General features: G+C 46.9%; 1 protein-coding gene across 1 annotated transcript in view; it reads left to right on the plus strand.

The window, feature by feature from the left end:
• The first annotated feature begins 10,017 nt into the window (after positions 1 to 10,017).
• Positions 10,018 to 16,526, plus strand: part of LDLRAD3 (low density lipoprotein receptor class A domain containing 3) — a 254,788-nt gene continuing 248,279 nt past the window's right edge. Inside the window, exon 1 of the mRNA XM_060018723.1 lies at positions 10,018 to 10,099. Coding sequence (XP_059874706.1) covers positions 10,054 to 10,099 — 46 coding nt within the window. The 5' untranslated portion in view covers positions 10,018 to 10,053. The remainder of the gene's footprint in view (positions 10,100 to 16,526) is intronic.

Below are 16,526 nucleotides of genomic sequence, written 5' to 3' on the forward strand. Positions count from 1 at the left end.
CATTGGCTCGGTGCTGAGAGATCTGAGCCAACTGGCCTTCGTGGACGCTTCTAGCATTACCACGGCCTGATCTTTCCCCCTTGGAAATTTTCATTGTAATTACCATGGCGTTTCGCCATGATCAGGCTCATGGCTATATGGCAGGGAGCTGAATCTTGCGGGTGGGTGGGCATACCTCTACGGATGGGCTCGTGTGGGTAAAAGTCCTCCTTCTAGTTCTCTTTTAAATTCAATCCCTCTCTGGCTTGGCCACGAGGGCACGGGCATCGCCAAGGTGACTTTCTTATGTGTATCTTGGAGTATATTGCCTTTTGTGTATGTAGTTGTTTCCTGGAATTATGACTTCTGGTAGGATTGGGTTTGATTTCTGGCTATCTATTGTTTTTCCAGCTGAAATGTTTTATTCCTTCACTTTGCCATTTCATGACGTTTAGTGAGGACACCCATCCTGCTCTGGAAAGGTCGTTTTAGAGGGTGTTACTGCTCTCAGCTTCTCCTCCCGCCTGGCCAGCCGCCACGAGGTGTGAGACCAGAGGCGGGTTGCAGCTCTGACGCTCCTTGACTGTAGGACTGCGGGCTCATATCTTGATTTCTCTGAGCCTCTGTTTCCCCAACTGTAAAGTGGTAATAAAGATAGGACAAAAGAGATCATGTGAATCAAAGTAGGAAGTAATCTAAGGTATTTGTTCATTTAGTAAATATCAGAGGAACTTTTGCCAGAGTTCCCAGCCTTAGAGAGCTATGGTTTTGTGGGGGAAATGACACATTAATGGTCAATTAAGATACAGACACATAAATCCTACAAACAGGGATAAACACAAGGTGTTAAAAGAGCACATGGGAATGAGGCTTAACTCAGTCTTTTTTTTTTTTTTTTTTTTTTGCGGTTCGCGGGCCTCTCACTGTTGTGGCCTCTCCCATTGCGGAGCACAGGCTCCGGACGCACAGGCTTAGTGGCCATGGCTCACCGGCCCAGCCGCTCCGCGACATGTGGGATCTTCCCGGCCCGGGGCACGAACCCGTGTCCCCTGCATCGGCAGGCGGACTCTCAACCACTGCGCCGCCGGGGAAGCCCTTAACTCAGTCTTGAGGGCTCATGGAGGGCCTCTTGGAAGAAGTGTAGGAAGATTAAGAGTTATTAATGGTAATATTAGTTATGACTAGTCGGGAGCTTACTATGTGCTGGGCAGTATGCTGAGTACTACCTCATTTAGATGTCATAACTGTGCCTATCACATGGCGTCTTAATCTCCCTTTTGCAGTTGAAGAAACCGGCTCAGAAAGGTGACGTAACTTGCCCAAGGACACCCAGCTAAGTGGCATGGTCAGACTTTGAAACTAAGTTTGATCCCAGAACCCTCGCTTTTAACCATGGTGAGCATCTGTTCACGCATGACCCTGCTTAAAACTGACCATTTGTGACTTCCTATTGCTCAAAGGATAATGACTAAACTCCTTAACATGCCCCAAATCTCCTGCCCACTCCTCTAGTCTCATCTTTACCCCTCTCTCTGCTCCCAACCTCCATGACAGCCTCAGCAACAGCTCATGAAGGTTACACTTGACTGATAAGTCTGAACTTGTCCTGTGGGCAATAGGGAGCCATAGAGGTTTTAAGCAGACTGAGTGGCAGCAGGACAAGACCCGAGAAGGCCAATTAGAAGAAAGTTGAAGCAACTCAGGCCAAGGTGCATGGGGATATGAACAAAGGGAGGGGCAGGAGGGAAGGAGAAGGGTGAGTTGGAGTCAAGAGGCATTAAGTAGGTAGAACCTACAAATCTTGGTGGGTGATCATGTTGGGGAGGAGTGAGTGAGGGGTCCAGGCTTATCCCCAGATTTCTTGCTTGAATAACAAGGTAGAGGGTGCCAGCTATGCCTAACAGAAGCAAACAATACCTATAGTTCTATCGCATTTTCATTAGTTGCGTGCTGAAGGGTCCTGGAAACTGTAAAAAAATTTCCCTTCCCTGTCTCTTTTGTTCCTTCCCTTCCACACTGGGTATAGGAATTCACTGAAAACTGACAAAAAAAAAAATCCTTTTTCTCTGCCCACCCGCCCCCCGGTGCCCCCGGCCCAGAATTGAACTGCAAACCCACACAGCATCAGCCCCAAATTAGGCAATCAAACAGCACCTGAAATTAAGCTTTTTAAACATTAAAATCAATCAAGCCCAAAGAATCTAACTTGAAATGAAGAGGTGTTTAAAAGAAGTAGGCTGCGGTGCAGCGAGGAAAACAACCTAAATTATTAAAGCGGAGTTTTCATGGTTCAGGAAAAATGTTCCAGTAATGTCAGATTAAAAATGTAAATCTATTTACCTTCCAGATGATTTTTTCAAGTGCTCTTATTAAAGTCTACTGCTTACCTGTTTGTCTATGAAAAAGAGCTTGTTACTCAGGGAAGGGGATCAGACCTCGGCATGCTGCAAACATTGCCTTGCGTTTGTCACCGAGTGAATATCTCCTATCGCTTTTGGCTTGGTAGTTAATTACTGTATAAATTTCCCTGCTGAAAATGGAGATCTTATTCAGTGTTGGGCTCTTTTCGGAACTCAAGCGCCAAATGTTCATAATGTTTAAATGTTCATTCCCCCACTTCCTTCTTCTTGACCCTGTGGGGCATTTGTAATATTGAAATTATGACATTAAAATCACTTTTATTTCAAGTGACTTGGATGACAAAAATATACAGTTAAGAGGGGATGGAGACAAAATTGCTCAGATGGAGACACTGGGAAGAAAAACTTTTTTTTAAGTCAGTGATCTCCAAGTGAACTTATATTCAACAATGATGCAAGGAAAGCAGATAGGTCATGTGTTCATTCAGCAAATAAAATATCTGTTATCAGTGCCCTTGAAAAGAAATATGTTGTGAGCCCCAAATGCAAACTACATATGAAATTTTAAAATTTCCCCATTAAAGAAGCAATAAAAAACCAGTGGAGTTAATTTTAATATTATTTTATTTAAATCTATATATCTAACTACTATATTTCAACCTACGGTCAATGTGAAGATTATTGAGATCTTCTACATTCTTTTTTGTACTGTCCTTGAAATTCAGTTTGGGTTTTATACTTAGCGCCTACCATAATAGCCATATGTCAAGAGCTCAACATAGCTACACGTAGCCACATGTAGCTAGAGGCTACCATATTGCACACTGAAGATCTATATAATTCAATGACAGTTTTCACTCTCAAATTGATCAACCAAGAATAGGTTTATACGTTTAATGAATCTACCTTTTTTTTCTCCCTTTACAATTGAGAAGGAAAAGAAAAGTGCCTGTGATGAAAACTGGCAACATGGCCCTGTTGATAAATTGCAGGTTAAATTCTTTTTCATGTAATTGTTTGTTGGTTCCAGGACTGGTCACAAATGAAAAATAACTCTTTTAAGAGTGTAGACAACTTCATTCAAGGGGCAATAAAACTGAGGCATTAAAATAAATAACAAGCTGCATGTTTTTTGTAAATGAGGGATAAAATTTTCATCCTTTCAGATGGTACACATTTTTCATTAATAAATGTCAGCAGATCTCTCTTCCTCAAGCTAGCGACTATATTAAACATGAATTACAAGAACTCTTGTAATTCATGTTTACGTGAATTTTTCTGTAGATTAGTCTGACAATTTAAAAATATATCTATACATTTGGCAGCTCTGGGATGACTTTAATTTCTAGCCAGGAGAATTCTCACACTCAGCATCTTTTGGGGGTGGGGACTACTATAATTAGATGTATCTAGAAAAGTTTTCTGGAAGTTGAATTGTATTACATAATAAATCAAGCTCTATTTGATGCGCTGAGCATCTTTACCTTTCTAGCCCCAAACCCAGTGAACATATTATCTTTCAAGCTGCAGATACATTCTGGCTTTCATGAATTGGAAGCTATTTTGCTGTAGAAGGCAGCGAGGTTCAGCATAGTGTCGTGGGAATCCTTTGGAATCAAAAGGATCTGGCTTCAAATCTCGGTTATTTTCGTGGGTTATTTGGGGCCAGTCACTTAAATTCTCGGCACCTCAGATTCCCCATCTGTGCAAAAGGTATCATAATATCTAACTCAGAGATTGCTGTAAAGACAAATGTTACCACAAATGTACAATGTCTGATACAGGCACGATTAATGACAATTCTCTCCTATTGCCTTCCTCAGGGTGATGGGTAAGTGAGATTCAGTGATGCTGAATGTTCACAGACTCAATTTTATAGTAAGGTTTTTGTATTAATCTGTTGCTCTGTAACCAATTATCTCAAAAGTTAGTGGCTTAAAACAACAAACATATATAATCTTCCAGTTTTCCTGGCTTATGAACCTGGGCACAGTTAGCTGGGTCCCTCTGCCTTAAGATCTCTCATGAGGTTGCAGCCAAGTGGTCACCCAGGGCTGTGATCTCATCTGAAGGCTTGACTGGGGGGAAGATTTGCTTCCAAGTTCAGTTATGTGATTGTTGGCAGGATTCAGTTCTTGGTGGGCTGTTGGACTTAGGGCCTTTGTACCTCACTAGCTGTGGCTGGAGGCTTTTATAGTTCCTTGCCAGTTGAACCTTTCCATAGTGCAGTTTACAAATTGGCAGCTGATGAGGGAGAAAAAAAGAGAGAGAGAGAGAGAGAGAGAGAGAGAGAGAGAGAGAGAAACAGGAGCCTGAGTGTTGGTGTAATGTAGTTTGGGAAATAACTCCCATAACTTCTGCTGTATCCTCTTGGTTAGAATTGAATCACTAGGTCCAGCAACACTCAAGGGAGGGGATGACATAAGAGTGTGAATTCCAAGAAGTAGGATCATTGGGGGCCATATCAGAGGTTGCCTACTGCAGACTTCTGCAGCTTTAACCTTCATATTTAATGGTATTACTTCCCACTTACATGTGGGTCCTCAGCCAGTTATACAAATAAGAGCTGAACAAATCAGGGCTGTGAGTCAGGAACTCTGCATAATGCTTCACATTGCCCAATGATAAAGGGCACTGTATTACAATTTGATATATGAGCTCTATGAGGACAAGGAAATGTGTGTTTACCACAGCAATCCAGAGTCTAGAACAGTGTTTGACACAGTTCTCTCTCAATAACTGTCAAAAAGGTAAGGGGATGTCCTCTTGCTTCTTGCAACATCCCTAGGAGGTGGGTACAATTGTTATGTCCATTTCACAGAAAACTGACAGTTGGAGGTAAAGTGACTTTCTCAGCCTCATAGAACTAGTAAGTGGTGGGATGTAGGAGCCCAGGTGTGTCAAGCCACTTCCAAGCCTGTTCCTCAGTTACTTGACTTTGTGGACTCATGATAATAACATGTGAGGGGTAGACAGTGCACATGGGCATGTGTGTGTGTGCTGGGCATTGTGCATTTCAGGAGAAGTGTAGTCATCTTCTTCCACCAGGCAGCCTTTCAACAGACACATTCCAGCATCCACTACAGGTTGGAGTGGAACAACCCTTCTGTGGCTGTATCCTCAAGTGAATTTCTGTTTTCTTCACATACCAGAGAGAAGAATGAAAATCAGATGAATGAAAGGTAGAGCATAGGGCAGGGAGTATGGAGCCCTTGTGAAACTGTGAGCCACAGAAGTGACTGGGGGGAGGCAGGTGGGATGTCTCCTACCATCTCTCTGCCTGATTTTTTTTTTTTTTGCGGTACACGGGCCTCTCACTGCTGTGGCCTCTCCCATTGCGGAACACAGGCTCCAGACGCACAGACTCAGCGGCCATGGCTCACGGGCCCAGCCGCTCCGCGGCATGTGGGATCTGCCCGGACCCGGACACGAACCCGTGTCCCCTGCATCGGCAGGCGGACTCTCAACCACTGCGCCACCAGGGAAGCCCTCTCTGCCTGATTTTTTATGAAGCTAATGCCTACTTGTTTTCAGTAAACTTTTTGTAAGTCAAGTTTCTCTCTATCTTTTCAGTGTCCCTGGCTCTTCCTCCTCTTGTTATTCCATACAAGTCCTTACTCTTCTTCAAGTTAAAACATTTTTCTAAAGTTTGAAAGTTGCTTAGGTGTGTTGGAAAAAAGGTAATGGTAATGACAATAATTTTAAAATAAACTATGATAACAATAAAACGAACATTCCAGTGCTTACCATGTAGCAGGCAAAATTCAAAGTTTTCTAAGTGTGAAGTCATTTAAAAGGTCCTATAGAATCATTAAGTCAATCCTCTGGATGGTTTTAAAGGCAGAAGTACTAGTTATCTATTGCTGCATAAGGAATCACCCTGAAAGTTATTGGCTTAAAACAACAATAAATATTTTTTATCTCTGACAGTTTCTGTAGATCAGTAATTTGGGAGTGGCTGGGTGGTTCCAGCTTAGGATTTCTCACAATAGCCAGTCAGATATTGGTCTAGGCCCAGTCATCTGAGGGCTTGATCGAGGCTGGAGGTTCTGCTTCTAAGATGGTTCATTCCAAGTTGGCAGGAAGCTCAGTCCCTCTCCATGTGGGCGTACCCACAGGGATGCTTGCGTGTCCTCACAACATGGTGGCTGGCTTTGCGCAGAGCAAGGGATCTAAGAGAGCAAGGAAGAAACTGCTATGTCCTTTGTGACCTAGCCTTAGAAGTTACCCATTGTCACTTCCACAATATCCGTTGGTCACATATGTCGGCCAGCCCCATTCAAGGGTGGGAGGGGACTACACAAAGCATGGATACCAGAAGCCAAGGATCTTTCAGTGCCATCTTGGAGACTGGCTACCACAGCAGCTGCCTTGTAATATGAATCACAGCCACAATCACACCAGCATCTAACTTTCCTTGAGCAATTACTATGTGCAAGGTACTATGCTAAAGACTTTACATATCTCGTTGAATCCTGACAGCAACCCTAAGATCCAGGTGCTCTTTTTATCCCCATTTTACAGATAAGGAAACTAAGGCTCAGAGAGGCTGATAACTTGCCCAAAGTTACAGACTAATGTGTGGCAAGTGAAGAGAATTGGAGCACATGTAAGAAGAAGCTGAGCTCAAGTCTAGTTTGTGCTGTTTTCACCTGTGATGTCGCTGGAGCTGCTGTGAGGAGTTAATGAGAAAAAGTATGGGAACTATAGAGCATTCTACCAAAGACCACGGAGAGACAAAACTCTTTCTTCCCTCCTTCAGCAACGTGAAGCCATGTTCAAAGCACACATCCAAGGTCAGAGTGTCTCATTTTTGGTAAATAAGTGACATAAAGCACTCTGGTTTTGATTTGTATGAAACCAACTGTAAAAAACGACTTGGGACTGGCTCCCTGAGATCTGGACAATTAGCACTGGAACCTACCATGTTTTCTGGAAACCGAGTGTCCTGTGCATTTGATAGAATTGTAAAGAACTGGGAAAGAGGAGAGTAATGAAGTATAAAGAATGGTTTTACCTCCTGCCCAGCTTATATGGTGAGGAGGTTGGGAGTGATTCAATGTAAGTATAAAAACAACCATTGAATGTAAAGAGGGCTTTACATTGTTGGAATGATTTCAAAGATATTCATATATTTAAAAGAAATGTGTGTGTGTGTGTGTGTGTGTGTGTGTGTGTGTGTGTGTGTGAAAGAGAGAGAGAGACAGACAGAGACAGAGACAGAGACAGAGAAAGACAGAGAGACAGAAAGCAAGCCAGGCACACTAAATCCAGAGTTGAAGGTCATGTACCCAAAGTAACACAAGGAAACAAGAAAGATGGTATTGGGTCAGATCCATTCTCTTTCTGTATTTCCTAATGTTTGGGGGAAAATGAGTAGCTGTAGGAGATATTATTTGCCTTCTTGTGTATCTTTATCAGAGGCCAGGGGCCTCATTCCAACATGCTTCCTGGAAAAATACACACACCTGAAATATGCATAAAATTTGGGGGGGCTTTAAAACTCTTTGAAGCTTATGAGATGAGCTCCCTAGTGTTTCATGGATCCCAGGATAAAACCCCCAGTTGCTAAATCTTTTGGAGAATTTGTTTATGTTTTCCATGCTTGACAAACTCCTTTGTAATATGGAACTTGCTCAACTCTCCTACATTGCTTCACATTTTCTCATTACCTTGAACCATCACTGGTATTTTAAAATTTTGACCTGATTCACTTTAGCCTTCATGTTTCCAGACTAGAACAGATAATTAAAAAACAACAGCATTGAAGTTCAGTATCCTGCAGGTTGTGTCCAGAGCATCCCAAATCTAGTGTGGGCATCCTATCTACAAGCTCCCTCACCCACAGTCCCAGCACCCACACCCTCCTTGCTCCTCCAAACTGGTACGATTTATATGCAGTAAAATTCACTTGTTTTAGGTGTGGGTTTTAGGGATGTAGTTCTCTGTTTCGACAAATGTATAAAGTTGTGTAACCACCACCATAATCGCAATGCAGAACAGCCCACCACCTCAGAAGTTTCCCTTGCACCCCTTTGCACTCATCCTCTTCCCTAGGCCAGACCCTGATAACTACTGATCTGATTTTGGTCCCTAGAGTTTTGTTTCGCTCCCTTGCCCTCACCCCTCATGTCTTTCATTTTTTTTTTTTTTTTTTTTGCGGTACGCGGGCTTCTCACTGTTGTGGCCTCTCCCGTTGCGGAGCACAGGCTCCAGACGCGCAGGCTCAGCGGCCATGGCTCACGGGCCCAGCCGCTCCACGGCATGCGGGATCCTCCCGGACCGAGGCACGAACCCGCGTCCCCTGCATCGGCAGGCGGACTCTCAACCACTGCGCCACCAGGGAAGCCCACCCCTCATGTCTTATACATGGAATCATAGGGGACTTCTCTGGCCGTCCAGTGGTTAAGACTTCACCTTCCAATGCAGGGGGTGCGGGTTTGATCCCTGGTCGGGGAGCTAAGGTCCCACATGCCACAGGGCCAAAAAAATACCAAAACATAAAACAGAAGCAATGCTGTCACACATTCAATAAAGACTTCAAAAATCGTCCACATTAAAAAAAAAAATGAAATCATATAGAATGTACCCTTGGAGGCTGGATTCTTTCTCTTAGCATGCTTTTAAGATTTATTCACGTTGTTGCATTAGGTTATAGAACACAATTTGTGTATCCATTCCTTAGTTGATGGATATTTCCAGTTTTGGGCGATTACTTGCGTTCGGTTTTTTGTTGTTGTTTTTGCTTTGGTTGTTTTCTGGGGAGGGGAGGGGCTGGAGAGTGGAGCACGAAAGTGTCATTGATTCTTCCTCCATCTAAATTCTTTGAGAACTGTCACCAGTGCTGTCTTGGAGCCCCAACTGCACTGGGGCCCCAACTTCTTTTTGTATGTGGGCTTCTACTTTCACATTTACTTTCCTTTTCTGCAAATTGGGACCCAAAGTTCCCCTGGTCTAGGTAGACAAGATCCAGAGGAAATAAAGCACAGGGCAATGCTGTGTGCCTACTCCACATGTGGTTCACCATCAGTTTCCAAATCACCTAAAAGCTTGTTAGAAAAGCAGAATCTTAGACTCCACCCCATACCTACTGAGTCAGAGTCCCGGTGCGTCGATGCGTCTGAGAAGTTTGAGAAGCACTCACCGTATTCCACTCTAGCTACTAAAAATAATACATACGTATATGTGTGTGTGTATATATATATATATATATATATATAATTTTTTTTTCTCATAATATTTGGCCCTTTCTTCCAACTTTTTCTTTCCCTCCCTAGAGTACACTCATTTTGTAGTTCCGTAAAGAATCCAAATTTGGGACTGAGGAGGAGATGGTGAGCGCGGCATCCCCAGACGATGGAGGAGCAAAAGGCGGAGGAAAAAGAGAAAGAGAAGGCAAGAACAGAGCCCGGGCTATTACTAGATCTTCGCCGCCAGACGGGGTTGGCGGCGAGAGGCCGCCAGGGCCGGACCCTCCGCGGCCTCCTCCGCGGCCTCTCCGAGCCTGGACACTCTAGGCAGGACGCGGGCTCGGCGCGCAGCCGGGACGCTCGCAAAACTTCGCGGAGCTGGGCCGGGGCCGGCCTGGCCGAGGAGGGCGGGGCGGGCGGGAGGAGGGACAGCGGGGGGCGGGGCCGGCGCGGCGAGGGGCGGGGTCAGCGCCGAGGCCGCGGGGGCAGCGACGGCGCCGGGCAGCGGGAGCAGCGGCCGCGCCATGTGGCTGCTGGGGCCGCTGTGCCTGCTGCTGAGCAGCGCCGCGGGTGAGTCGGGGGGCGTCCGGCGAACTTTCTTCGGGGCGCGGGACGCGGCGGCCGGGCTGCGATCGTGCCCCCTCCTCTTGCCCGGGCTGCGTCTCCCGGCGCGGGTGTGCACGGAGGGCGGACCCCGGCGCCGGGCTGGCCGGGACCCCGGCGAGGGGCCGCGGCGGGGTGCGCGCCGTCCTATTGTGTGGGCGTGCGCGCCGGCTTGTGCTGTGTTGTGTGTGCACGGGCGGGGCTTTGTGTGCAGTCTGGCTCTGGGGAGCCCGGCAGCTGCCCTGATTGGGCGTAGCTGGAGAGTTCGTGCGTGTGTGTGTGTGTGTGTGTGTGTGTGTGTGTTGTGTAGGGGAAAGGAGGAAGGGAGGGGAGGGGAGAGAACGCTTCCCTGATCCCATCATCGCAGACGCGGGATGCTCCGTGCTGTGCTAGCCTCTCCAGGTCCCCTTTGGTTTCTCTTGTGTGCACCCCCGTGCCTCAGTTTCCTACCTGGACCGCAGGGCGACCGGTAATCGCCGTTTCCTTCCATTCCTCCCTGGGGCTGTGTTTGATTTGGGCAAAGAAAGATGAAGCAGGGCCGGACCTGGGAATTATTAATCTTTCCCATTGATACTGGGAGCAGGACATTTATTTAAATCATCTGATTACCCCCACTCGACCTACAATGGCGAGATGCCCTGGGAGAGAATCCGGGCTTCGTCTGCCGGCCCTTTGAACCTGGCATCGCCGTAGCGTGTGCATCCTGAGGTCCCCAGGAGCAGCATGCTATTCCAGGGAACTTTTCTGCTGATGTGGGCGCGCTCCGAATTCCAGCCTGGAGCCCTTCCCCTGCCCCTGCCCGCCGGCCACAGCTGTCAGCTGCCCCTCCTAGGGTCGCCACGCCCTTGGCCCCTTGATGTTTATTTCTGGGCGGCTGATGCCCAGAAAAGTAGGTGACAGGGCCCAGTGAACTTTCTTCAGCAGAAGCTGGCTTGCCTGACGTCGGTGCCATCCTCGTGTCTAATTAATGCCTGATTCTCCCAGATGCTTCTAGCTACTTGCTGTGGAGGTGTCTTTGGTGGTGTGTTTGTTGGGGAAGTGGAGACTCACTTAATTCTGAAGTTCCCCCTCCCTGCCAGGTGTGCACTTGGAAAGAGAAATCTCCTCCTTCCTTGAAGTCCCTGGTCCTGGCCATCCTCAGAATCCACTGGGTAGCCTTCCCCCACTCTCAGACCTATGACATCATCCCCACTCCTGGAGACTCCCGTTTAGATGTCTGTGGGTTTGCTGTGGCTTCCAGTGAGGGTGGAATGCTGGTGGCTGCTGTGGATTTTTAACCAGATCTGGGTCACAGTGCCTTGTTCCTCCTGAACTATTGGGCCACCACAGGGAGAGAGTTCCAAGAGGGCACTGGCACTCATGGGTAGGGGTGAATGATTATTTGGAGGCTGTTAGAACAGGCAGATTTCCAGGACATCTCAGACACAAAGACCTGCCTAGATTCATGCTCTCAATTTGCATTGCCCTGGTGTGTCCCCTGATAACACCCAAGCAGGACAGTCTGGAAGCCGGGACTTGTGTTTGTCCTCAGAGAGCTGCTTGAGGCTCAGTAGAAAGTGTTATTTACTGCATCTCCCAGTTAGTACTGGGTTGCCTTGGTTGAGTCTCCAACTCTGTAAAAATAACCGTAAAGTTAATTTTGTCTTTCTCTGGTCAGCACGGGTTACTTAATACGTGTGTGTACGTATAAAATAGGGCTGAAATAAATAAAATAGTCATAATGGGGAGGGAAAAATGGAGGGGGTGCGGTCACAGAATGCCTAGCTGTCCCAGGTGGTAGTTTTCTGTTACCTGTGGTCATTGAGCTTGTGTGGTTTTGTCTCACCTTTACAGTTAGTTGTTGGTTTAGAAACTTCTAGGCAGGTTGGGGTGTATGCATTTCCTGTTATATTAAGCATCATCCTTCTAGCAGGGATTCTACTTTGACCTGAAGTGTTACCAGAAACAGGGCTGGTCAGTTTTCCTGAAGCCTGCATGGTGGTTCAGTTTGGGGTTCATAGTAGGCCAGGGACCCTGGCCTTCTATCCCATATCCTACAGCTCGATCCTCTTCCGGGAAGTTGATAGAACAAGAGAGATTATAAAAGCTGGTGCTTTTGACTTCTGTCTTCTTTTGATAGTCTGTAAAGAAACCTGGGGTCAGAGTGGAGCCCTAGTCTGAGTTCCGGGTCTTTGTAGGTCTGAAAGGCATTTCTAGAGCAATCTGGAGGCCTTTGTTTTTCAGGAACCTTCTCAGACGCCTTCATATGTTTGTGTATGTATTTTTCTTCCTTTGTTTTTATTGTTTGTGTTAGGGAAGTGAAGCATCGATTTTGACCGCTATTACTTTTTACTGTAGCCTGTGAGAAAGGCTCAGCCCATCTGATACCCAGCTTTCCTTCCTGTGGTGGGCTCGGTGGATGTAAGTGCGTGGATGGTGAGGCATGTCTAATGGTGGCCGGGCCCTGAGGGGGTCAGACAGCTCACCTCCTTCCTGGCTGACCTTTTAGGGACTGCCTGACATTATCTTTGAAAAGGCTTGATTTCCCCTGTGTGCACCCAGGAGTGTGGGTGTTGACCTTTTCTCCTGGAGAGATCTGCTTAGTGGTGTGAGTGGGTGGGTTTTATTATTATTATTTTTAACGAACTGAGTCGCTTCGTGCAGCCCAGGCCGGTCGATGAGGCCGTGTGCACCAAGTACAAATAAACACACCTTGTTGCTGTTCCTCTTCAAAGAGATGGATGAAGGCTCCCTACTGGGGTGTGAGGTGTTTTTTCCTGACAGCCCACTTAGGCCTTTCACCTTGTGATACGTGAGGGAGAGACAGGGATATGAGCCAGTAGGGGAGGGAGGACGGTACCTTCTGGGCCTGCAAGACTGGTTTAGATGCCTCGTTGTCAAAGTCACCTGGGTAACTTGAAAGTGGACTTGTATCATCACTTTTGTGAAACAGTTTAGAGAATTTGGGGATTAGGACGGTTTCTAATCACATAATCTATGAAAGTCATGGCCTTTTCAACCTTGCATCTTTTCATGGGCAAGGAGAGGAAAGGGAACCCAGTATTTGTGGACTGTCTCCTGTGTATGAGGTGCTTTGCTCGCCATTGAAACACATGATCCCGTTGAATTTTTCCAATAATATCATGTGATGGGAAGTCATTTTGTGGCTCCTGAGAGGTCATCTGTGCCCAGGGTGCCAGATTCTAACTCAAGTTTCTCTTGGGCCACAGTCTGGGCTTTCCCCCCTGTTTCTAGGCATCCTTCCATGCCTTTCCCCCATGTGCTTTCGTGAATTAACAATCCATGAGCTTGTTTCCATAAACAGCCCCCCTTCCCAAATCTGTCCACTTTGCAGTCACAGCAGTTGGTATTTGTGGTAATACATAAAAATAAATCCCAGCAACTTCCCTGGTGGCGCAATGGTTGAGCATCTGCCTGCCAATGCAGGGGACATGGGTTCGAGCCCTGGTCCGGAAAGATCCCACATGCCGCGGAGCAAATAAGCCCGTGCGCCACAACTACTGAGCCTGCGCTCTAGAGCCCGCAAGCCACAACTACTGAGCCCGTGTGCCACAACTACTGAAGCCCACGCGCCTAGAGCCTCTGCTCCGCAACAAGAGAAGCCATCACAGTGAGAAGCCCACGTACCACAATGAAGAGTAGTCTCTGCTCGCCGCAACCAGAGAAAGCCCGTGCACAGCAACGAAGACCCAACACAACCAAAAATAAATAAATAAAAAAAAATAAAATGAAATAAATCCCAGTCCTTGAGTAAAAATGGAACTTTCAAAATAGCACCCGTATTTTTACTCTGTGCCTGGGAGAGGCACACCTGGCAGGGAGTTACCACTGGACACGGTTCCATTTCTTGACCTGAGTTGTAGTTACGTGGGTTTGTTTTCATTCATTAAGCTCAATATTTACATTTCCCCTCTCTTATATGTTTATCATATTTTACAATTAAAAAATAAAAGATGCTATATACCATGGATGACTCAGAGTGATTGAACTGTTTTTAGCTATGAGATAGCCCTGGGGGCAAATCTGTTTTTGGCTGTGGAGTTGTCCTGTTTGTTCTCTTCCCCTCTTTCTTTCTCTCTTTGGAATATTTTGGAATCGCATGGGCCATCCTAACTGTACAGCTCTTTTTGCCTGTGCCTCTACCTGACAATTGGGGAGATTTTTAAGATGACAGCTCCTCTGTGTGTGTGTGTGTGTGTGTGTGTGTCTTTCTTTCATTGTAATTGTTGTGAAAGAATCTACTTTCTTGGGTCCTGAGGAGCGCCCTTGAAGACGTTTACTGGGAGAACATCTGAGGATGCAGCACTTGCGTGTCACATCTGCTTGCTGTTTACTCTTGCTTACGGGATACGTGGACTTCTGTGACGCGGTAACTGCCCAGTCAGAGGCATGGCAAATGTTTCTTTCAGGTAGGATTGTTAGGGTTTTGGAGACGGCTGCAGGGATGGGGTTAGTCTAGGGAAGTGTCTCCGCCTCGGTGCTGTTGCCGTTGGGGCCGGAGAGTTCTTTGTTATGGAGGCTGTCTTGTGCATTGTACGGTATTTAGCAGCATCCCTGGTCCTTGATGCCAGTAGCAGCCTCCCCCGGTTGTTACAACCAACAACGTCTCCAGCTGTTACCAAATGCCCCCTGGGGGCAAAAATCACCCCCACTTGAGTACCCCAGTTGAGAACCCCTGGTCTGGTGTGAGTGCCCCCTCGCCATACATCTTGAGCATTCTGACTGCTCATCCTGAGAGTGTCTTTTAGATGCAGTGGTTCAGGATGGCATCCTCCTCCCAAGGGTGTCTTAGTCATCAGGTTTCTGCTTTCTGTTTCTGCAACCCCACAAGTTCAGTCAGTGTGAAAATACATTTTTATGTAGAAACACCGTCAGCATTGACCTTTCCCTCCTGTTTCCCTCTTGTGCCATAAGTGAAAGCGGGTAACCTTGGAGATTGTGGAATTGGTTCCCTTGGGAGTGACAGGCTGAGAAAGCAGGTAAAAGGCAGGTGGCGGGGGCTTCCCTGGTGGCGCAGTGGTTGAGAGTCCGCCTGCCGATTCAGGGGACATGGGTTCATGCCCCAGTCCGGGAAGATCCCACATGCCGCGGAGCGGCTGAGCCTGTGAGCCATGGCCGCTGAGCCTGCGCGTCCGGAGCCTGTGCTCCACAACCGGAGAGGCCACAACAGTGAGAGGCCCGCGTACCGCAAAAAAAAAAAAAAAAAAAAAAAAAAAAGGTGGCGGGTGACACCAGAAGCCACTCGGTTCCCTGAGTAAACTGTTAAGCTCGGGAGGCTCACTAGCGCAGGGAACTGGAGGAGAAGCTATCTGAAAGTTTGCCTTGGGAGTTGCGCGTTGAAATCTTACCCTGGAAGTCCCCCTGCCTCTGCCCTACAGAGCAGTCATTGTTCCGCTCAGTTCCCATTTCTCCCCGTGGTTCCCTCCCCCTTCCCATCAAAAGCTTTTATAACTTGAGTTCCTTCTGCAGGTGGGCGGGAGTGTGTGGAGGGGAATCCTCTGTACTAGCAGCCAGTTGGTTTTGGAGAAATTCTCATCTTCTGCTTTCTTCTCTGAAGTCTTTGGAAAGTTACACTCTGCGTCACTTTGTAACTCTTGCATTACTTTAAGACACTTTGCCTCGCAGCTGTCCTCCTTTGTCCTTCTCCTTTGTTCGGTGGCCAGTCTTCCTTGGGTCTTTTGCTTCCTCCTCTCTTCAGACCAGCGAAGTGCATTGTCTGCCGCTGCCTTCTTTTGTGTGTGGATTCGCGGGAGAAAGGATGTACCAATAGAGGGGCGCTGGGTTTGAAGGGGAGAAGTGCTCGTTATCTTCCCTCAGGCACACGAGAGCCTCAATCACGCCCTCTTCCAAAAGGCTTCTCCAGGGAAGAGCCCTAGCTTCCCGAGCAGGCGACCCTTTTTTTCCCTTTTGTCTCTGGGTAACTCGAAAACTCTCCTTGACCCTTTATTTGGCTGTTCACTAGTGCGGTACCAGCTCTGTGCTGTAGGGGGGCAGAGCTGTGTAGAACTTGTTCTTGGCCCTTGAAGAATTAAATGATACAGTGAAGGAAATGGGGTTGTTTGCCTCTGTCGTGATCTGGGAAGGGCAGAGACACGTCTCCCAAAAGTGGGGTTTTGGAGGTGTTTCTAAATGTGAGATATACTGACGGATGCACAACCTTCTTGGGAACAAAACTGTGTGTATGTCACAAGGTCTTGGCAAACGTGGATATCTGGTCATTGGGAATGTTTAATGGATGGGTCATTCTTTTAAAAAATTTTTCATTTTTATATGTTACTTTTCATTTAAAGTTATTACAAAATATTGGCAATATTCCCTGTGTTGTACAATACATCCTTGAGCCTGTCTTACACCCAGTAGTGCTTGTATCTCCCACTCCCAACCCCTTTATTGC

This window comes from Delphinus delphis, chromosome 8 (genome assembly GCF_949987515.2).
Source record: "Delphinus delphis chromosome 8, mDelDel1.2, whole genome shotgun sequence".
NCBI classification, from domain to species: Eukaryota; Metazoa; Chordata; class Mammalia; order Artiodactyla; family Delphinidae; genus Delphinus; species Delphinus delphis.